We start from the raw sequence: 22547 nt of genomic DNA, 5'->3' as shown, positions 1-22547 counted from the left end.
ACAACCACCACCACAAGCACCACCACAACAACCGCGATGATAATTTCTCACCTCAGATTTCAGTGCACGGCGGAGCAGCAGCTTCCTGTTATCTCGTGACGTCACGCGGCAGCAAGAGGTGACATGACGTCACTTGAACAGAAAACAGCAGCGACCCAGGCAGAGATGACGTCACGCTCAAGGGAGCCTTGGACAGGGTGGGGTGAATACCTTGGTGACATGACGTCACTAGCGAGGTACACCTCTCCCAGGCGTTTCACGCCGATGAGGTAATGCTGAGTGGTGACGTCACAGATCGGGGTTGGAGTTTAAGTTTAGATTCATTTTCCATTGCTCCCTCACTTGATCAGAGGCCCCTTGGGTGTGTGAGCTCAGCAACAACGTGGACATTATTGTGTACACACTGTGTGTGTGTTTGTACACTGTGTGTGTATACTGTGTGTGTGTACACTGTGTGTGTGTGTACACTGAGTGTACACGCTGTGTGTTTGTACACTGTGTGTGTGTACAGTGTGTGTGTACACTGTGTCTGTGTGTACACTGTGTCTGTGTGTACACTGTGTATGTGTGCACACTGTGTATGTGTGTACACTGTGTGTGTACACTGTGTGTGTGTGCACACTGTGTGTGTGTGTACACTGTGTGTGTGTGTGTACACTGTGTGTGTGTGTACACTGTGTGTGTGTACACTGTGTGTGTGCACACTGTGTGTGTGCACACTGTGTATGTGTACACTGTGTGTGTGTACACTGTGTGTGTACACTTTGTGTGAGGGGGGGCCAAGCCTCCACGCAGATTGAGGCGAGCCAAGTGGTGGCGCATTCTTTTTTTACTTAAAACTTTCGTGACTGCAGGAATTAATATTCTTGCTTCTTTCAGAAAAGTCTGGTAAATTAAAAAACATGTTACTCAAAAGAAAATAATGAAATGAAAAGGCAATTTAAATAATAAAATTAACCACATTTTTTCTTTATTTTTGGTTTCTATTTACATGACTTTAATCAGAAAGGGTTTTAATCAGAAAGGATTTCATTCGCCATGAAAGTTCGCACGAAGAATTTACATTCAACATATAGGAATCTTAAATCTTAAATAAGTGGTATACAAGTCTAACTATACTAAAGGTAAAAAGTCAAACTAACACTAAGGGGCTAAAAGTATGTAAAATATTGAATAAATATTTAATATAAAGTAGCTGTAAGATACAATCTAAAAATAAAAAAAATACAAATATGGTAACATAGTGTAAGTATGGCAAGGTGTCATTTTTTAGATAAAATGTTCAAGTCAGTGTAAGCCCTTGGCATTGTTGAAGAGGCCAGCAGCGGATGGGAAGAAACTGTTTTTGTGGCGTGAGGTTTTGGTCCTGATGGACCGCAGCCTTCTGCCGGGGGGGAGTAGCTGGAACAGAGAAGTGTCCAGGGTGGGAGGAATCGGCCACAAATCTTCCTCGCTCGCCTCATGCTCCTCGAGGTGTGCAGGTCCTCGAGGGTTGGTAGATTGTGTGGTGCCACCGCAGCGGAGCAGCTCGGTCGCCGTTACCCCCTCCATGTGCCCCCCCCCCCCCCACGAACGCATGCCCCACTAAACACTCGCATGCACCCCCATAGGGTCTCAAGGAAGGATCACCAGGTAGGATGGATTTTCACTCGAGGACTCCACTAGCAGGGACGTTCCACGGTTTCCCCGGACCAGGAAATTGGCTGAGCCCCCCAGACTGGATTACATGGCGGCCCCCCCAAAAAGGGGGGCGTAGAGCTTTACAGGCCGGCCGCATTGAAGCATTCACAACACGGGGGGGGTGGGGGGGGTGGGACCTTCAGCCAGTACCCAGCGTAAGGGTAAACAGTGGGGTGGGAGGGAAAAGCCCCGAGGCAGATAAGAAGTTGACTTAAGTGGGAGGGGCCAAGGGGATTATCGGTGAGTCACCGGCGAGGAACGCAGGCACAGAGACAATGGGAAGGAGGGGGGGGGGGATGACGCGACCCCCCCCCCCCCCCACCAACGGCCAGAGCGCTCAAAACGGCCAGAAAAGAGGATTTGATTGGATGCTCAGGATGACGTCATGTGACCGGGGGTTAACGGGCTTTGGGGACATAATGGGGGAGGAGGGAGAATTGGGTCAGAGTCCTTCTGGAGCGACGGGAGTGTGGATGATATGCTGCAGTCTGCTCTTGTCCTTGGCAGTGGCAGCAGCGTACCAGACGGTTATGGAGGAGGTGAAAATGGATTCAATGATTGCTGTATAGAAGTGCACCATCATTGTCTTTGGCAGGTTGAATTTATTCAGCTGCCGTTGGAAGTACATCCTCTGTTGAGCTCTCTTGGTGAAAGGGCTGATGTTCACTTCCCATTTGAGGTCCCGGTAGAGAATAGTGCCCAGGAAACGGAAGAACTCTACAGTTTTGACTGGGAAGTCGCACAGGGTGATGGGGGTAAGTGGGGCTGTATTTTTCCTGAAGTCCACAACCATCTCAACTGTCTTTAGAGCATTTAGCTCTAAGTTGTTCTGGCTACACCAGGTCACCAGGTTGTCAGCTTCCCACCCATAGTCAGACTCATCCCCACCAGAGATCAGCCCAATGAGGGTGGTGTCATCCGCAAACTTCAAGAGTTTGACGGACAGATGATTGGAGGTGCAGCTGTTGGTGTACAGGGAGAAGAGCAGTGGGGAAAGGACGCAGCCCTGAGGAGTTCCGGTGCTGATGTACCTGGAGTCAGAGACTTGTGTTCCCAGCTTAATGTACTGCTTCCTGTCAGACAGGAAGTCTGTGATCCACCTGCAGGTGGAGTCGGGCACGTTCAGCTGGAAGAGCTCGTCCTGAAGCAGGGCAGGGATGATGGTGTTGAAGGCAGAGCTGAAGTCCACAAACAGGATCCTGGTGTAGGATGCTCGGGAGTCCAGATGCTGTAGGGTGACGTGGAGGGCCATGTTAACTGCGTCGTCCACAGACCTGTGTAGGCATACTGAAGGGGGTCCAGGAGAGGGTCTGTGATGGCTTTGAGGTGTGCCAGGACCAGGCGCTCAAAAGACTTCATTACCACAGAGGTAAGGGCGCCCGGTCTATAATCATTTAGTCCTGTTTGCCTTAGCTTTTTGGGCACAGGGATGATGGTGGAGGACTTGAGACAGGCTGGTACATGGCATGTCTCCAGGGAGGTGTTAAAGATGTTGGTAAACACCGGAGACAGCTGGTCAGCGCAGTGCCTGAGGGTGGCTGGAGAGACAGAGTCCGGCCCAGCTGCTTTGCGTGGGTTCTGCCTCTTGAAAAGTCTATTAACTTCTCCCTCCGGAAAGGAGAGAGTTGTCTCTGTAGTAGGGGTGGGGAATGGGGCCTCTTGGGTGGGAAGGGATAGTTCAGGACAGTCCAATTGTCTTTCAAATCTGCAGTAGAACTCGTTCAGGTCGTTGGCCAGGCGGGAGTCGTTAGTCGTGTGGGGGGCTCTGGGCTTGTAGTTGGTGATCTGCCTGAGCGGTCTCCAGAGAGAAGCAGAGTCGTTAGCAGAGAACTGGTGTTTTAGTCTCTCTGAGTACAGTCGTTTAGCCTCTCTCACCGCCTTGCTAAACCTGTTCTTCGTCTCCTTGAATCTGTCTCTATCACCACTCCTAAACGCTTCCTCCTTCTCCAACCTCAACCTTCTGAGCTTTGCTGAGAACCAGGGCTTGTTGTTGTTGAAGTTCACGCTGGTACGTGTTGGAATATAGCAGTCCTCACAGAAGCTGATGTACGACGTCACAGCCTCTGTGAGTTCATCCAGTCTCTTGATAGCAGTTGTGAACTTATCCCAGTTAGTACAGTCCAAGCACGCCTGCAAATCCTCCACAGCCTCACTGGTCCACTGTTTAGATGTCCTCACAGCAGGTTTACAGAGCTATAGTTTCTGCCTGTATGCAGGAATCAGGTGGACCATGGCATGGTCAGAGTGTCCCAGTGCTGCTCGGGGGACGGCGTGGTAGGCTCTACTGACTGTAGTGTAGCAGTGATCCAGAGTGTTCCCTTCTCTGGTAGGGCATTTAATGAATTGTATGTATTTGTGGAGTTCGTGGCTGAGATTACCTTTGTTAAAGTCGCCAAGTACGATAACCAGCGAATCTGGATTTGCTCGCTCCACACTCAGAATCTGGTTGGTGAGCATGCGATGGGCCTCTTTAACCTGAGGACCCGGCGGCAAGTAAACTCCGACCAAAATGAGCGACGCGAACTCGCGAGGCAAGTAGAAAGGTTTACAGTTTATGAAAAATAATTCAAGGAGCGGAGAACAATGTTGCAGAATCACTGTGACATCTACACACCAGCCACTGTTAATGTAAAAACAAATACCACCGCCTTTCAGATTGCCGATGAGTCACGATCCAATCTTACAAGATAGACTCCTGCCAGTTGTAACGCAGTGTCCGGAATCAAATCACACAGCCATGTCTCTGTGAAGCACAAGACAGAAGATGAAAGAAAGTCTCTGTTTTTCACCATCAGTAGCTGAAGTTCGTCCATATTGTTGCACAGTGAACGTACGTTGGAGAGGAAAAAGTTCGGAAGCAACGTTCGGATCCCGCGTCTGCATAGCCGTACAAGAGCCCCCGACCATTTACCTCTTGGGCGGCGTTTCGCTGCTTGAGCAAAGCCTAGCGCGGCTATGACTAGAAATCCCACATTTTCTGCCGCTGGAAGCAGAAAGTTGGGAAATAAATCCACAGGAGTTGTTTCCCTGATGTTAAAAGTTTGTCTCTTGTTAGGGAACTCCGAAAATCTTGGCAAAACACTGAATTAACAGACAAGACAAAACAGGGCGCACTGACCGGCTGAGGCTACCATCATCGGCGCCATCTTCTCACCATCACGGGTGTGCTGAACAGCAGGCCTCTCTTACCGGCACGATTGTGCTGAACAGCAGGCCCCTCTCACCAGCACAGGTGTGCTAAACAGCAGTCCCCTCTCACCAGCACGGGTGTGCTGAACAGCAGGCCTCTCTCACCAGCACAGGTGTGCTGAACAGCAAGCCTCTCTCACCAGCACGGGTGTGCTGAACAGCAGGCCCCTCTCACCAGCACAGGTGTGCTGAACAGCAGGCCCCTCTCACTAGCACAGGTGTGCTGAACAGCAAGCCTCTCTCACCAACACAGGTGTGCGGAACAGCAGGCCCCTCTCACCAGCACGGGTGTGCTGAGCAGCAGGCCCCTCTCACCAGCACAGGTGTGCTGAACAGCAGGCCTCTCACCAGCGCGGGTATGCTGAACAGGAGGCCCCTCTCACCAGCTCGGGTGTGCTGAACAGCAGGCCCCTATCACCAGCACGGGTAATCAAGCAAAACAAGACAAAACCAGACAAAACAGGGCGCACCAACCGGCCGAGGCTGCCATCATCGGCGCCAACTGAAAGAACCAAGAATATGGTAGCACATTCTATATTTATTGGAGAGGTTCAAGGTTCAAATCCGACAGACACACCTGGCTACCCCAGTAACATTCACAAAAATATGCGCAGTCTGCTTAACGGCAGATGTAAACCATAGCGTTGTGTCATTCACAACGCACAGGTCATTGCATGTTGGTGTCACGGTCAAAATTGTGGAAATTCCAAACATTATTCAGAAACTACACAAGGGAGATAGCGCGTCAATGATCGCCCCCTACCAACAGACTCATGTCCACGTGCAGGCCGGTGTAGGGCCACCTTGTGCCACACAGGGGCAGCTGCCACTTGGCGGGGGGGGGGGGGGGTCCTTCGATTGTTTGAGATGAAATTCGATACGAAACACCGAGTTGCCGAGGCAATTAGGCAAGCGATTTATGAGTGCAAATATGATGTTGGTAACGTAGTGAATGCTTGGGAGCTTCATTGTCTCTCGCTCCTGCTGACAGATGTACCCAGCCCACAGCTCCACAGATACCTGCCACTCCTCCTGTGCAGGTTCGGCTATGTACGGTGCGAAATAAGTTACAGATACACACAGAGACTCACACAGAGACCCACAGATTAGCACGGTTGGCTACATACGGTGCAAAATAAGGTCCACGTACACACAAGAGACTCGGAGCAAGTTTGAGTCGCGTGCTACTGACAGTAGTTGAATACGGTTGGAAAGACGCTGATAGAGACACACACAGAGACTGACAAGAGAGAGGTGGACAGACACAGACAAGAGGAAGACAGAAAGAAAGATACAGAGACGACAGAGACACAGTCGGAGAGAGAGGGACACAGAGGAGAACAGAGACACAGATGGACAGAGAGATGTTGAATCGAACACACTTAACTCGCTCCATTGAAAGAGATTCCTTGATCTTTGCCCATCCCCGGAAGTCGTTCTTGTTTCATTGTGTGTGGTGTGTACGTGTAAGCAATGTGGGATATCGATGTACACGGATATGAACAAGATCAGCAGACAAGACGTCTTTCATACTCTTTGGTTCTTTCAGTAAAGTGACGTAGGTCGAAAAAATTAAATTATAAAAAATAAATCGCGACGTTTCGATCGCAACACGAGCGGTCGTCCTCAGACGAAAACATCCAGACATTGTCGCGGCAGAAGTCACGTGAGCTACGGCACGTGACAAAGATAAGGTGACCCCCACCCCCCCCACTCCGTGTGGCTCGCCCCGCTCAGCTGAGCATTGTTTTAATGCGGTGGGCTCACGCGAAATTTATTTCTCTAAAAAGAAGGTACTTTGAAAACGCACTGGCTATTCTCTTTTATATAAGCGTTGTGTCCTTAACTAACCACACGGAGACGTCTGGTTGAGGCAACGCGTTTATTATAACTCTTTCGAACTCGGCTCTTCACACTACTGTAACACGAAGGGGTACGGCCCCTTCCACCCGATAGCCTCCGGGAGTGACAGCCTCCCTTCTATGGCAGCCTGCACACTCCGGGCTCTGCTACCCACAGGTCCCTTAGCCCGGCGTTAAAGGAAGACTGGACGACCCGTCCCAGACAGGGTACGGGAGCTCACCTCTGGTCCGCTACAACCCGGCTCTAACAAGAGCCTCGGTTGAGGGTCCCTGGGTGCTGGTCCAGTCTTCAGGTCTTCGGATGTCTTCAGGCTTGAGTTGGTGAACACTGCCCGGCCGGTCCAGGGGGCCGGGCTTTTAACCCCAGGTCGGGGTCACCCCTCCCCTCCTGAACCCCCCCCCTCCCAGAACCTTCTGGAAGGTCTTATCTTAAGGGGCCTTAGGGACGGGTGGAGGGTCAGGTGTGGTAGTCTCCGGTCACGGGGAGGGGGGGCAGGGGTTTACTTTCATCGACCCCTACGCACCTCGCTCTCTCGGCTGCCCCCTGTTGACCCGTGAACGTGGTGGCAGGTCAGCTTAGAGCGCCTTGTTGTGGCGCTTACGCACAACTTCGTGACTAACGCTGCACGTTCCGTCATATTCATGCAGGGGGCGCTGCAGACCTACGCGTCCCCTGCATGAACGACGGAGGCGCAGGGACAGATGTTCGATCGCGTTGTAATCGATCTGCGGACGGCGGTCTTCTCGCACGGCCAGCTCTGTGTCGCCTCATCTGGATCCCGCGATCCCAACCAGGTGAAAGTCCGCATCGAACCAAACCCCCGGCAAGGCCATCTACTTAATGACGAGAGAAAATTCACACGAAATAAGTCTTCCAGATGTAAAATGAGATAAGCTTTTAATGAATACAATTATCTAATTAAAAAATAATAATTAATGACGAGAGAAAATTCATACCAAATGTCGTTTTCAAATAAGTGTTCCAGATGTAAAATGAGATAAGCTTTTAATGAAGAAATACAATTATCGAATTCAAAACATAATCAAATTAAAACTGTTTCATTTTAAAACTTCAAAACGGAGCATCAGGTGCTTGCGTGGAGGCGTCGTTCGTGTGCAGTTTTCTTTGTGACTTTCTTGGCCCCAGGCCGTAAATGGTTGTGAGGGGCGGCGCAGGCGGTCAGGCTTGCTTCAACCCTTGGTTGTGAACATCCAGACGTTAATCAGCAAGGAGCATTTCTAGACCTAGTTAGACAAAATCTACGTCAACACGTAATACTAAATTATAATTCGTGTTGTAGAGAATGTATCTCCTCTACGTGTAACTGATTAATAATTCGAGTGTGCTCCCTATTTCAAAGACAATGACTAGCTCCAGAGGGAGAAGCTTCCTGAAAACACAAAAATACCCTTTGACCTTCATCACAAGAACAATGAGTCTCACCTGAGCTATCTGTACAGGTTACTTCCAAAACACACAATTTGTCCTAACATCACTTATTCAATGTTTCACCCTTAAAGACAAAATGTTACATATACGCACACAATCAGAAAAGTATTCATTCTAAACTGACAGGCATATTAACAAAATTGAATTACTGCAGTTAAATATACTGCATCAGGTTACATCGTACTAACAAGAAGCTATTTTAAAACATACGTACCGTCTGCTTAACAGTGTATGTACAACATACTATTGCGCCAATCAAAACGAGTAGGCCATTGCATGCTGGCGTCTGGGTCAAAATTGAGCAAATTCTAAACATTACCTACTAACTACACAACTGAGATGACACATCAACCAGCGCCCCATACTGACAGGCTCTTGTCCACATGCAGGCCGGTGCAGGGCCACCACCTTGTGCCACACAGGGGCAGCTGCTACTTGGGGGTGCTCTTCGAGTGTTTGAGATGAGAAACGATACAAAACTCCGAATTGCCAGAGGTGATTAAGCAAACACCATATAATTGCAATTATAACATAGTCAACGCTTGGGAGCTTCTTGGCTCTCGCTCCTGGTTAGAGATCTACCCAACCCACAGGTCCACAAAGACTGGCTGCTCTTACCCTGCAGGTTGAAACTCGCAATTGAGTGTTCAACTTCATTCTTGTCATTAAAGGTCTGTGCCAAAGGTGCATCTATTGGAGCGACATTGTCTCAAGCTTACACATCTACCGGGTCTCCATTTGACTTTGTATTGTCTAGGAAGTCCACCCACACCTCCACTTCCACAAACTGCTGGGAGTTGCCTCGCTCTGCCTCGCTGTCAGAATTCTCCTCCTGCTTCACGTTGCCTCCATCGATGTGAAGGTCCGATTTTGGAGTTGAATCTTCATCTTCACATTTTACACTCACTTCTTCGCTCTTCACCATCACTTCTTCACATTTCACCTTCACCTCTTCATATTTCACCTCGATACCTTTAAAAGTGTCCAAGCTGGGATTTTCTTCCGGTTCTTGTTTCATGAGGGATGGGCTCATTGCGGCACTTTGACTTTCACAAGCTGATTTCAGACTCCACTCCTTGTGGATCTTCAGATGCTTTTGAGTTCTCTGGTGTATTTGAAGATGTGTTGAACGTGCAAACGCTTTCCCACACACACTGCACTTGAAGGGTTTCTCTCCTGTGTGAGTTCTCTGGTGTGTTACAAGAGCAGATGACTGTGCACACGCCTTCCCACACACACTGCACTTGAAGGGTTTATCTCCTGTGTGTGTTCTCTGGTGTTTTACAAGAGTAGATGAAAGTGCAAACGCCTTCCCACACACACTGCACTTGAAGGGTTTATCTCCCGTGTGTGTTCTCTGGTGTTTTTTAAGAGTAGATGAATCTGAAAATGCCGTCCCACACACAATGCACTTGAAGGGTTTCTCTCCTGTGTGTGTTCTCTGGTGTGTTACAAGAGCAGATGAATGTGCAAAGGCCTTCCCACACACACTGCACTTGAAGGGTTTCTCTCCTGTGTGTGTTCTCTGGTGTGTTACAAGTGTAAATGAAAGTGCAAACGCCTTCCCACACACACTGCACTTGAAGGGTTTCTCTCCTGTGTGTGTTCTCTGGTGTGTTACAAGTGTAAATGAAAGTGCAAACGCCTTACCACACACACTGCACTTGAAGGGTTTCTCTCCTGTGTGTGTTCTCTGGTGTCTTTGAAGATGTGGTGACTGTGCAAACCCCTTCCCACACACACTGCATTTGAAGGGTTTCTCTCCCGTGTGTGTTCGCTGGTGTATTACAAGAGTAGATGAATGTATAAACACCATCCCACACACACTGCAGTTGAAGGGGTTCTCTCCTGTGTGAGTTCTCTGGTGCTGTGTCAAATGTGCAGAACGATCCGTGCTGTTCGCACGCCGGTCGCATTGTTGCCTTTTTGCACCGAGCCGTGCCGAGTGCCTTTGCTCCATCAGACAAATTCTGCAGAGGAAGTGACAGCTGCAGACAGAAAAAAATAATATCCACACCATCTACACGTCAGTATCGATGCACAGAGAAATGCATATATACACAATAACACGACTTACATGTCTATACTTATTCATATATGCATGATATAGTGGAAACGTGTCCCAAATTCATCACACGGGCTGTTATGGCACACAATGAGAGGGCAAATGTCATAAACGTGCCTGGAAGCCCTCGTATCTTCAAAATGAATGTTAATCCAAAACTCCGAGCACACAATTTCAGCTGTCTGGCTTCAAAAGGAATATTTATGAAAGCTAAATTCAGCTAACATAGCAAAGGGTGTGGAAAATAATACTATTTGTGCTATGCAGAAATGCATAAATAAATGTTCAATCGCAACTTAGAGGTGTGAAGCCAGGCACAGATGTCCTTGAATGCTGGGATGAACAGTTCCAACTTCAGCTGCACGTGTGCTGTGATAACTTCCCGACTCCATTCTTACAATGAGTTCCAGAGGAAAATAAAAATAAACTACCGTTTTGATATAACCTTCGTGCACAATAGAGTTAATAGACTTTACTGCAAATACAAACTTGACACTGTCACACACTCAGAGGTGGAGCCAGGATTTTCAGGCAGGGAGGGGTAACCCCTCCAGCAATTAAAAATGATAGGAGTTGTTAGTAAGTAGGGAGTTGTTAGTAAGGAGTTGTTAGTAAGTAAGGAGTTGCTAGTAAGGAGTTGTTATTAAGTAAGGAGTTGTTAGTAAGGAGTTATTAGTAAGGAGTTGTTAGTAAGGAGTTGTTATTAAGGAGTTGTTGGTAAGGAGTTGTTGGTAAGGAGTTGTTACTAAGGACTTGTCCTATGCTTTTTATTGGACGCGGATGATTGGCATCGCGCTCGCTGAAGGTGTTTGCCATCAGGGAAGTCGTGTACTATATAGGCAACTGCGCACAATTCTGAGTCGCTTGTAACTGCTTTGCCGTTACTTATTGCCAATTATGGCCTCGGACTGTTGTCCTCTCATAGAGTCCCTGGCACGTAATAATATGCCACATGGTGGCAGTGGCGGTCGCAAAATGCTGATTTATCTATATTTATAAAATGGAAATTTGTGAATTTGTGTCTGTTTGAAATGTGCAGCATACTTCCCGACATGCTACACACTTGAAATTTGGCATGTCGGTAGCTTCCAGACAGGACACAATGCAAAAAGTATTAAAATATACTTTTGTATTTGGGGGGGGGGGGGGGGGGGTGGGGGAAATGACCATGCAGTGTGTGGCATCAACCTGCAACAAAGATAAGGGAATATGAAATTTGAAATTTATCCAAGACAAGAATCCAAGTTCCGGGCGATGTCGGGTAGTGAAGCTAGTTATTAATAAACCCCAACGGTCCGATCGAAATTAGGGATTTCGATCGGACCGTTGGAGGGGCACGTGCCACCCCACCCCCACTGGCTCCACCACTGTCACACACTGGCATAGTTCACAGTTGGTGGTGTGTCCAGACCCACGCCTGGCCACCTTCACCTGCTCAGAATTCATGCTTCCTCACTCCACCAAGTAGAGTGAACACCGCCGTGTGCCCAGAGTGAACACCGCCACGCGCCCGGAGTGAACACGGCTGCGCGCCCAGAGTGAACACCGCCGTGCGTCAAGAGGGAACACTGCCACTCGTCCAGAGTGAACACCGCCACGCGTCCAGAGTGAACACCGCCACGCGTTCAGAGTGAACACCACCACGCGTCCAGAGTGAACACCGCCACGTGCCCAGAGTGAACACCGTCACGCGTCTAGAGTGAACACCACCACGTGCCCAGAGTGAACACCGCCACACGTCTAGAGTGAACACCACCACGCGTCCAGAGTGAACACCGCCACGCGTTCAGAGTGAACACCACCACGCGTCCAGAGTGAACACCGCCACGTGCCCAGAGTGAACACCGCCACGCGTCTAGAGTGAACACCGCCACGCGCCCAGAGTGAACACCGCCACGCGCCCAAAGTGAACACCGCCACGCGCCCAGAGTGAACACCGCAAGGCACCCAGAGTGAACACCACCACGCGTCTAGAGTGAACACCGCCACGCGTCTAGAGTGAACACCGCCACGCGTTTAGAGTGAACACCACCACGCGCCCAGAGTGAACACCGCCGCGCGCCCAGAGTGAACACCGCCACGCGTCTAGAGTGAACACCGCCACGCGCCCAGAGTGAACACCGCCGCGCGTCTAGAGTGAACACCGCCACATGCCCAGAGTGAACACCGCCACGCGTCTAGAGTGAACACCGCCGCTGGCCCAGAGTGAACACCGCCACGCGCCCAGAGTGAACACCGCCACGCGCCCAGAGTGAACACCGCCGCTGGCCCAGAGTGAACACCGCCACGCGCCCAGAGTGAACACCGCCACGCGCCCAGAGTGAACACCGCCGCGCGTCTAGAGTGAACACCGCCACGCTGTTGATGAGCCTCACCTTGTGTTGTGGGCAGATCGCTTTTGAAAACAAAAGCGGTAAAGCAGCTCAAGCGGGCATGGCCTGGTAAAAAATAATGAAATTAAAACTGCGTGAATATTTAAAAATCAAACAAAGTGACAAAGTGGCGAGCCGAGTGAAGACACATTAAACTTAAGTGAGAGAATTGAAGCAAACGCGTTCAGGCGAGGGCAGGAGGCAACGCCCCGCGTGGCTAGGCCCCGTGCTGTAAAGTTCCAACCTGGACATCGCTTCCATGCTCCCTGCTACTCAATTGACATCCCTGAGAGAGAGAGCGAGGCTCTACCCCGGTAAACAACAACCACCACCACCACAACCACCACAACCACCCCCACAACCACAACCACCACACCCACCACCACAAACACCACCACACCCATCACCACAACCACCACCACAACCACCACAACAACCACTACCACAACCACCACTACAACCACCCACCCACCACCACCACCACCACAAGCACCACCACAACCACCACCACCACCACCACCACATCCACCACCACAACAACCATCACAACAACCAACAAACAACCAACACAACAACCACCACCACCACAACCACCACTACAACCACCACAACAACCACCACAACCACCACCACTACAACAACCACCACAAACACCACCACAACCACAACAACCACCCCCACAACAACCACCACCACAACCACCACCACCACAACAACCACCACAACAACCACCACAACCACCACAACAACCACCACAACAACCACAACCACCACAACAACCACCACAACAACCACCACAACAACCACCACAACCACCACCACAACAACCACCACAACAACCACAACCACCACAACCACCACCACAAAAACCACCACAACCACCACCACAACCACCACAACCGCGATGAGAATTTCTCACCTCAGATTTCAGTGCACGGCGGAGCAGCAGCTTCCTGTTATCTCGTGACGTCACGCGGCAGTATGAGGTGACATGACGTCACTTGAACAGAAAGACCCAGGCAGAGTTGACGTCACGCTCAAAGGAGCCTTGGACAGGGTGGGGTGAATACCTTAGTGACATGACATCACTAGCGAGGTACACTTCCCCCTGGCGTTTCACGCCGATGAGGTAATGCTGAGTGGTGACGTCACAGAGCGGGGTTGGAGTTTAAGTTTAGATTCATTTTCCATTGCTCCCTCACTTGATCAGAGGCCCCTTGGGTGTGTGAGCTGAGCAACAACGTGGACATTATTGTGTGCGTGCGCGCACACACTGCGTGTGTGCGCGCGCGCGCACACTGCGTGTGTGCGCGCGCGCACACTGCGTGTGTGCGCGCGCGCACACTGCGTGTGTGCGCGCGCACACTGCGTGTGTGTGTGTATACGTGAACACTGTGTGTACACTGTGTGTGTGTACACTGTGTGTGTGTACACTGTGTGTGTGTGTGTGTACACACACAGTGTGTGTGTGTCTGTACACTGTGTGTGTACACATTGTGTATGTGTACACTGTGTGTGTACACTGTGTGTGTACACTGTGTGTGTGTACACTATGTGTACACTGTATGTGTGTACACTGTATGTGTGTGTACACTGTGTGTGTACACACGGTGTGTGTGTACACTGTGTACACACTGTGTGTACACTGTGTGTGTACACACTGTGTGTACACGGTGTGTGTGTGTACACTGTGTGTGTGTACACTGTGTGTGTACACTGTGTGTGTGTAGACAGTGTGTGTGTACACTGTGTGTACACTGTGTGTACACTGTGTGTACACTGTGTGTGTGTGTACACTGTGTACACTGTGTGTGTGCACACTGTGTGTTTGAAAACTGTGTGTGTACACTGTGTGTACACTGTGTGTGTGTGTACACTGTGTGTGTACACTGTGTGTGTGTACACACTTTGTGTGTGTGAGGGGGGGCCAAGCCCCCACGCAGATTGAGGCGAGCCGAGTGGTGGCGCATTCTATTTTGACTTTAAACTTTTGTGACTGCAGGAATTAATATTCTTGCTTCTTTCGGTAAAGTCTGGTAGATTAAAAAACATGTTACTCAAAAGAAAATAATGAACTGAAATGACAATTTAAATAATAAAAATAACCACATTTTTCTTTATTTTTGTTTTCTATTTACATGACTTTAATCAGAAAGGGTTTAAATCAGAAAGGGTTTTATTCGCCATGAAAGTTCGTACAGACAAGGAATTTACATTCAACATATAGGAATCTTAAATAAGTGGTATACAAGTCTAACTATACTAAAGGTACAACGTCTAACTAACACTAAGGGGCTAACGTATGTAAAATTTTGAATAAATATTGAATATAAATTAGCTATGAGATACAATCTAAAAATACAAATAGGGTAACATAGTGTAAATATGGCAAGGTGTCATTTTGTAGATAAAATGTTAAAGTCAGTGTAAGCCCTTGGCCTTGTTGAAGAGGCCAGCAGCGGATGGGAAGAAACTGTTTTTGTGGCGTGTGGTTTTGGTCCTGATGGGCCGCAGCCTTCTGTCGGAGTTGAGTAGCTGGAACAGAGAAGTGTCCAGGGTGGGAGGAATCGGCCACAAATCTTCCTCGCTCGCCTCATGCTCCTCGAGGTGTGCAGGTCCTCGAGGGTTGGTAGATTGTGTGGTGCCACCGCAGCGGAGCAGCTCGATCGGCGCTACCCCCTCCATGTGCCCCCCCCACACCCACCCCATGAATGCACGCCCCACTAAACACTCGCATGCACCCCCGTAGGGTCTCGAGGAGGGATCACCTGGTACGATGGGTTTTCACCCGAGAACTCCACTAGCAGGGACGTTCCACGGTTTCCCCGGACCAGGAAATTGGCTGAGCCCCCCAGACCGGATTACATGGTGGCCCCCCCAAAAAGGGGGCGTAGAGCCTTACAGGCCGGCCGCGATGAAGCGTACACATCACGGGGGGATGGGACCTTCAGCCAGTACCTAGCGGCAGGGTAACCAGTGGGGTGGGAGGGAAAAGCCCCCAGGCAGATAAGAATTGACTTAAGTGGGAGCGAGGGGATTATCGGTGAGTCACCGGCGAGGAACGCAGGCACAGAGACAATGGGAAGGGGGGGGGATGACACGACCCCCCCCCCCCCAACGGCCAGAGCGCTCAAAACGGCCGAAAAGAGGATTCGATTGCATGTTCAGAATTACGTCATATGACCAGGGGGTTAACGGGCGTTGGGGGCATAAGGGGGGCAGGAGGGAGAATTGGGCCAGAGTCCTTCTGGAGCGACGGGACTGTGGATGATACGCTGCAGTCTGCTCTTGTCCTTGATAGTGGCAGCAGCGTACCAGACGGTTACGGAGGAGGTGAGGATGGATTCAATGATTGCTGTATAGAAGTGCACCATCATTGTCTTTGGCAGGTTGAATTTCTTCAGCTGCCGTAGGAAGTACATCCTCTGTTGAGCTCTCTTGGTGAGGGAGCTTATGTTCAGTTCCCACTTGAGGTCCCGGGAGAGAATAGTGCCCAGGAAGCTGAACAACTTCACAGTTTTGACTGGGGAGTCGCACAGGGTGATGGGGGTGAGTGGGGCTGTATTTTTCCTAAAGTCCACAACCATCTCAACTGTCTTTAGAGCATTTAGCTCTAAGTTGTTCTGGCTACACCAGGTCACCAGGATATCAGCTTCCCACCTATAGTCAGACTCATCCCCACCAGAGATCAGCCCAATGAGGGTGGTGTCGTCCACAAACTTCAAGAGTTTGACAGACAGATGATTGGAGGTGCAGCTGTTGGTGTACAGGGAGAAGAGCAGTGGGGAAAGGAGGCAGCCCTGAGGAGTTCCGGTGCTGATGGACCTGGAGTCAGAGACTTGTGTTCCCGGCTTAACACGCTGCTTCCTGTCACACAGGAAGTCTGTGATCCTCCTGCAGGTGGAGTCGGGCACGTTCAGCTGGAAGAGCTTGTCCTGAAGCAGGGCAGCAGGGATGATGGTGTTGAAGGCAGAGCTGAAGTCCACAAACAGGATCCTGGCGTAGGATGCTGGGAAGTCCAAATGCTGTAGGGTGAAGTGGAGGGCCATGTTAACACAGACCTGTTGGCTCTGTAGGCAAACTGAAGGGGGTCCAGGAGAGGGTCTGTGATGGCTTTGAGGTGTGCCAGGACCAGGCGCTCAAAAGACTTCATTACCATAGAGGTAATGGCGACCGGTCTATAATCATTTAGTCCTGTTGGCCTTAGCTTTTTGGGCACAGGGATGATGGTGGAGAACTTGAGACAGGCTGGTACATGGCATGTCTCCAGGGAGGTGTTAAAGATGTTGGTGAACACCGGAGACAGCTGGTCAGCACAGTGCCTGAGGGTGGCTGCAGAGACAGAGTCCAGCCCAGCTGCTTTGCGTGGGTTCTGCCTCTTGAAAAGTCTATTAACTTCTCCCTCCTGAAAGGAGAGGGTCGTCTCTGTAGTAACGGTGGGGGATGGGGCCTCTTGGGTGGGAAGGGGTAGTTCAGGACAGTCCAATTGTCTTTCAAATCTGCAGTTGAACTCGTTCAGGTCGTTGGCCAAGCGGGAGTCGTTAGTGGTGTGGGGGGCTCTGGGCTTGTAGTTGGTGATCTGCCTGAGCCCTCTCCAGACAGAGACAGAGTCGTTAGCACAGAAATGGTGTTTTAGTCTCTCTGAGTACAGTCGTTTAGTCTCTCTCACCGCCTTGCTAAACCTGTTCTTTGACTCCTTGAATCTGTCTCTCTCCCCACTCCAAACGCTTCCTCCTTCTCCAACCTCAACCTTCTGAGCTTTGCTGAGAATCAGGGATTGTTGTTTTTGAAGTTCACCCTGACACGTGTTGGAATACAGCAGTCCTCACAGAAGCTGATGTACGACGTCAACAGCCTCTGTGAGTTCATCCAGACTATTGGTAGCAGTCGTGAACATATCCCAGTCAGTATAGTCCAAGCACGCCCGCAAATCCTCCACAGCCTCACTGGTCCACTGTTTAGATGTCCTCACAGCAGGTTTACAGAGCTTTAGTTTCTGCCTGTATGCAGGAATCAGGAGAACCATGGCATGGTCAGTGTCACAGTGCTGCTCGGGGGACGGCGCGGTAGGCTCTACTGACTGTAGTGTAGCAGTGATTCAGAGTGTTCCCTTCTCTGGTAGGGCATTTAATGAATTGTATGTATTTGGGGAGTTCGTGGCAGAGATTACCTTTGTTAAAGTCCCCAAGTACGATAACCAGCGAATCTGGATTTGCTCGCTCCACACTCAGAATCTGGTCGGCGAGCATGCGTTGGGCCTCTTTAACCTGAGGACCCGGCGGCAAGTAAACTTCGACCAAAATGAGCGACGCGAACTCGCGAGGCGAGTAGAAAGGTTTACAGTTTATAAAAAAATGATTCAAGGAGCGGAGAACAATGTTGCAGAATCACTGTGACATCTACACACCAGCCACTGTTAATGTAAAAACAAATACCACCGCCTTTCGTCTTGCCGGAGAGTGCTATGTCACGATCCGATCTTACAAGATGGAATCCTGCCAGTTGTAGCGCAGTGTCCGGAATGAAATCACACAGCCATGTCTCCGTGAAGCACAAAACAGAAGGTGAAAGAAAGTCTCTGTTTTTCACCATCAGTAGCTGAAGTTCGTTCATTTTGTTGCACAGTGCATTACGTTGGAGAGGAAAAAGTTCGGAAGCACTGTTCGGATCCCGCGTCTGCGTAGCCATACAAGAGCCCCCGACCGTTTACCCCTTCGGCGGCGTTTCACTGCTTGAGCAAAGCCTAGCGCGGCTATGACTAGAATGCCCACAAATTCTGCCGCTGGAAGCAGAAAAGTGGGAAATAAATCCACAGGAGTTGTTTCCCTTATGTTTAAAAGTTTGTCTCTTCATCATTAGACCTCCTTTGCCAGTACCAAAATGTAATAATAGGGTTTTTCCCCTTTTTTCTGGCAACAAAACTGAAACCTTTTTACGAGGGTTCATGTCTGCATTAACCACAATACCTGCAGTCAAAATGCAAACAAAAAACATACTATGACAATATATGCATTGTCCTTGAAACTAATTGGTCCACCCCGAGCCCTCATTACTTTGATAGTGCATTGTCTTTGAGCTGTACGCCTTCTGGCATCACCTGGTCGAGCACCAATTGGGTCGTGCTGAACAGCAGGCCCCTCTTACCAGCACGGATGTGCTGAACATCAGGCCTCTCTCACCAGCATGGGTGTGATGAACATCAGGCCTGTCTCACCAGCATGGGTGTGATGAACAGCAGGCCTCTCTCACCAGCATGGGTGTGATGAACAGCAGGCCTCTCTCACCAGCATGGGTGTGATGAACAGCAGGCCTCTCTCACCAGCATGGGTGTGATGAACAGCAGGCCCCTCTCACCAGCACGGGTGTGCTGAACAGCAGGCATCTCTCACCAGCACGGATGTGATGAACAGCAGACCCCTCTCACCAGCAAGGGTGTGCTGAACAGCAGGCCTCTCTCACCAGCACGGTTGTGCTGAACAGCAGGCCCCTCTTATCAGCACAGGTGTGCTGAACAGCAGGCATCTCTCACCAGCACAGGTGTGCTGAACAGCAGGCCTTTCTCACCAACACAGGTGTGCTGAACAGCAGGCCCCTCTCACCAGCACAGATGTGCTGAACAGCAGGCCTTTCTCACCAACACAGGTGTGCTGAACAGCACGCCCCTCTCACAAGCACGGGTGTGCTGAACAGCAGGCCTCTCTCACCAGCACGGGTGTGCTGAACAGCAGGCCCCTCTCACCAGCACAGGTGTGCTGAACAGCTGGCTCCTCTCACCAGCATGGGTGTGATGAACAGCAGGCCCCTCTCACCAGAACGGGTGTGCTGAACAGCAGGCCTCTCTCACCAACACGGGTGTGCTGAACAGCAGGCCCCTCTCACCAGCACGGGGGTGCTGAACAGCAGTCCCCTCTCACCAGCACGGGTGTGCTGAGCAGCAGGCCCCTCTCACCAGCACAGGTGTGCTGAACAGCAGTCCCCACTCACCAGCACGGGTGTGCTGAGCAGCAGGCCCCTCTCACCAGCACGGATGTGCTGAACAGCAGTCCCCACTCACCAGCACAGGTGTGCTGAACAGCAGGCCTCTTTCACCAGCACGGGTGTGCTGAACAGCAGGCCCCTCTCACAAGCACAGGTGTGCTGAACAGCAGGCCTCTCTCATCAGCACGAGCGTGCTGAACAGCAGGCCTCTCTTACCAGCATGAGCGTCAGTTTAACACGTAGGCTTTCGCGACCAATATTATTCATAATAACGGTTTTTTGGGTTAGATCGCGTTTATTTATAAATGTGTCGTAACCCTCCACCACCCGACACGGCCAATCAGCAAAAAAAGTGTCACGTTGACAAAAGACAAATAATTCACTACTTTAGCCCACTGGTGTGTTGAAGAACGAATCCACATTTACATGGAGGTGAATAACACACTCCCATTCCTAGATATTTTGCTTGGACATGGCCTAAACGGTAAAATAACACAGCGTTTACAGAAAGCAAACGCACACTGATGCCTATCTGAATGCAGAATCACATCATCATCCAGCTCAGAAATCCTCTCTTATCAAGACGCTCATACATCGGGCAAAAACAGTGTCAGATGGTGAGAGTCTAGTGAGAGAGATTAAACACGTTAAAGACGCACTACGACAGAATGGCTACAATAATGCTCAAATTAACAGAGCACTGAATGCCAAATCATGATCGCAAAGCAATACTGCTGAAAGCGACCAGATTGTTAAAACAATAAAAATTCCATATATCTCAGGAGTAACTGACAAATTAGCCCGTGTTTTGCAAAAGCAAAACATCACAGTAAGATTTGGTACAGTACACAAAATTCAAAAACTAGTATCTTGCACTAAAGACGCATTACCTAAACTATCAACAGAAGGTGTATATCGGATTAATTGTTCATGTGGCAGCTGCTACATTGGGCAGACGGGACGTAACATCAGTGTAAGACTAAAAGAACATCAGAGAAATATTAAATTATCTCAAACACAACTGTCGGCAGTGGCAGAACATGCTTGTCAACAAGGACACTCAATTGATTTTGACAATGTTGCAGTGGTGTGTAAAACTAATTATTACTGGCAAAGACTAATTAGAGAATCCATTGAAATTGAGAGGAACAAGAATAACTTTAATCGCTCTGACAGCTACCGGCTTAGTGCGGCCTGGAAGCGTATTATTAAATAATACACATTACATTTTGATTTAAAGAATTACTAATCTACAACTCATTACTAATCATAACCAATGACTGATTACTAATCGATTATATAATTGCAATACCCCCCCCCTCCGCCTCTAATCACTGCACCTGATATGAGTTAAGTGATGACGTCACCCTGCTGCTCTATATAAAACCGGGAGCAAGCGAGGGCTTTACCATTCTGGCGAATTGCCCGATGATGCTGGATGTATTTACCAGCGAAACGTCGTACTCAAACTGTAAATGTGGATTCGCTCTTCAACACACCGGTGGGCTAAAGTAGTGAATTATTCGTCTTTTGTCAACGTGACACTTTTTTTGCTGATTGGCCGTGTCGGGTGGTGGAGGGTTACGACACATTTATAAATAAACGCGATCTAACCCAAAAAACGTTATTATGAACAGCATGAGCGTGCTGAACAGCAGGCCTCTCTCACCAGCACGGGTGTGCTGAACAGCAGGCCCCTCTCACCAGCACAGGTGTGCTGAACAGCAGGCCCCTCTCACCAGCACGAGCACAGGTGTGCTGAACAGCAGGCCCCTCTCACCAGCACGGGTGTGATGAAGAGCAGGCATCTCTCACCAACATGGGTGTGCTGAACAGCAGGCCCCTCTCACCAGCACCGATGTGATGAACAGCAGGCCCCTCTCACCAGCACAGGTGTACTGAACAGCAGGCCCCTCTCACCAGCACAGGTGTGCTGAACATCAGGCCCCTCTCACCAACACAGGTATGCTGAACATCAGGCCCCTCTCACCAGCACAGGTGTGCTGAACAGCAGGCCCCTCTCACCAGCACAGGTGTGCTGAACAGCAGGCCCCTCTCACCAGCACAGGTGTGCTGAACAGCAGGCCCCTCTCACCAGCACAGGTGTGCTAAACAGCAGGCCTCTCTCACCAGCGCGGGTGTGCTGAACAGCAGGCCCCTCTCACCAGCACAGGTGTGCTGAACAGCAGGCCCCTCTCACCAGCACGGGTGTGCTGAACAGCAGGCCCCTCTCACCAACACAGGTGTGCTGAACAGCAGCACTCTCTCCCCAACACAGGTGTGCTGAACAGCAGGCCCCTCTCACCAGCACGGGTGTGATGAACAGCAGGCCCCTCTCACCAGCACAGGTGTGCTGAACAGCAGGCCCCTCTCACCAGGACCAATGTGATGAACAGCAGGTCTCTCTCACCAGCACTGGTGTGCTGAACAGCAGGCCTCTCTCACTAGCACGGGTGTGCTGAACATCAGGCCTCTATCACCAGCACGGGTGATCAAGCAAAACAAGACAAAACCGGACAAAACAGGGCGCACCAACAGGCCGAGGCTGCCATCATCGGCGCCAACCGAAAGAACCAAGAATATGGTAGCACATTTGCTATTTATTGCAGAGGTTCAAGGTTCAAATCTGACAGACACACCTGGCTACCCCAGTAACATTCACCACAATATGCGCAGTCTGCTTCACGGCAGATGAAAAACCATAGAGTTGTGTCATTCACAACGCACAGGTCATTGCATGTTGGTGTCACGGTCAAAATTGGGGTAATTCCAAACATTATCCAGAAACTACACAACGGAGGTGGCGCGTCAATGATCGCCCCCTACCGACAGACTCATGTCCACGTGCAGGCCGGTGCAGGATGTTGGATAGATGTGTCTTTTCCAAAATTTATATTAACAATATGATCTGCCAATGTATATATTTTAAATAATTAAAACAATAATGAATA

The 22547-nt window shown here is 50.0% G+C and overlaps 1 protein-coding gene across 1 annotated transcript in view; it reads right to left on the bottom strand.

Moving 5' to 3' along the window:
* Positions 1-7612: 7612 nt before the first annotated feature.
* Positions 7613-22547, bottom strand: part of LOC142906886 (uncharacterized) — a 31725-nt gene continuing 16790 nt past the window's right edge. The window contains exon 4 of the mRNA XM_076055606.1: positions 7613-10059. Coding sequence (XP_075911721.1) covers positions 8897-10059 — 1163 coding nt within the window. The 3' untranslated portion in view covers positions 7613-8896. The remainder of the gene's footprint in view (positions 10060-22547) is intronic.

Source organism: Petromyzon marinus, chromosome 71 (genome assembly GCF_048934315.1).
Source record: "Petromyzon marinus isolate PM22_M1 ecotype Great Lakes invasive population chromosome 71, UKy_Petmar_22M1.pri1.0, whole genome shotgun sequence".
Taxonomy (NCBI): Eukaryota; Metazoa; Chordata; class Hyperoartia; order Petromyzontiformes; family Petromyzontidae; genus Petromyzon; species Petromyzon marinus.
Note: the sequence above shows the minus strand (reverse complement) of the source record. Positions and strands in the feature narration are given on the sequence as shown.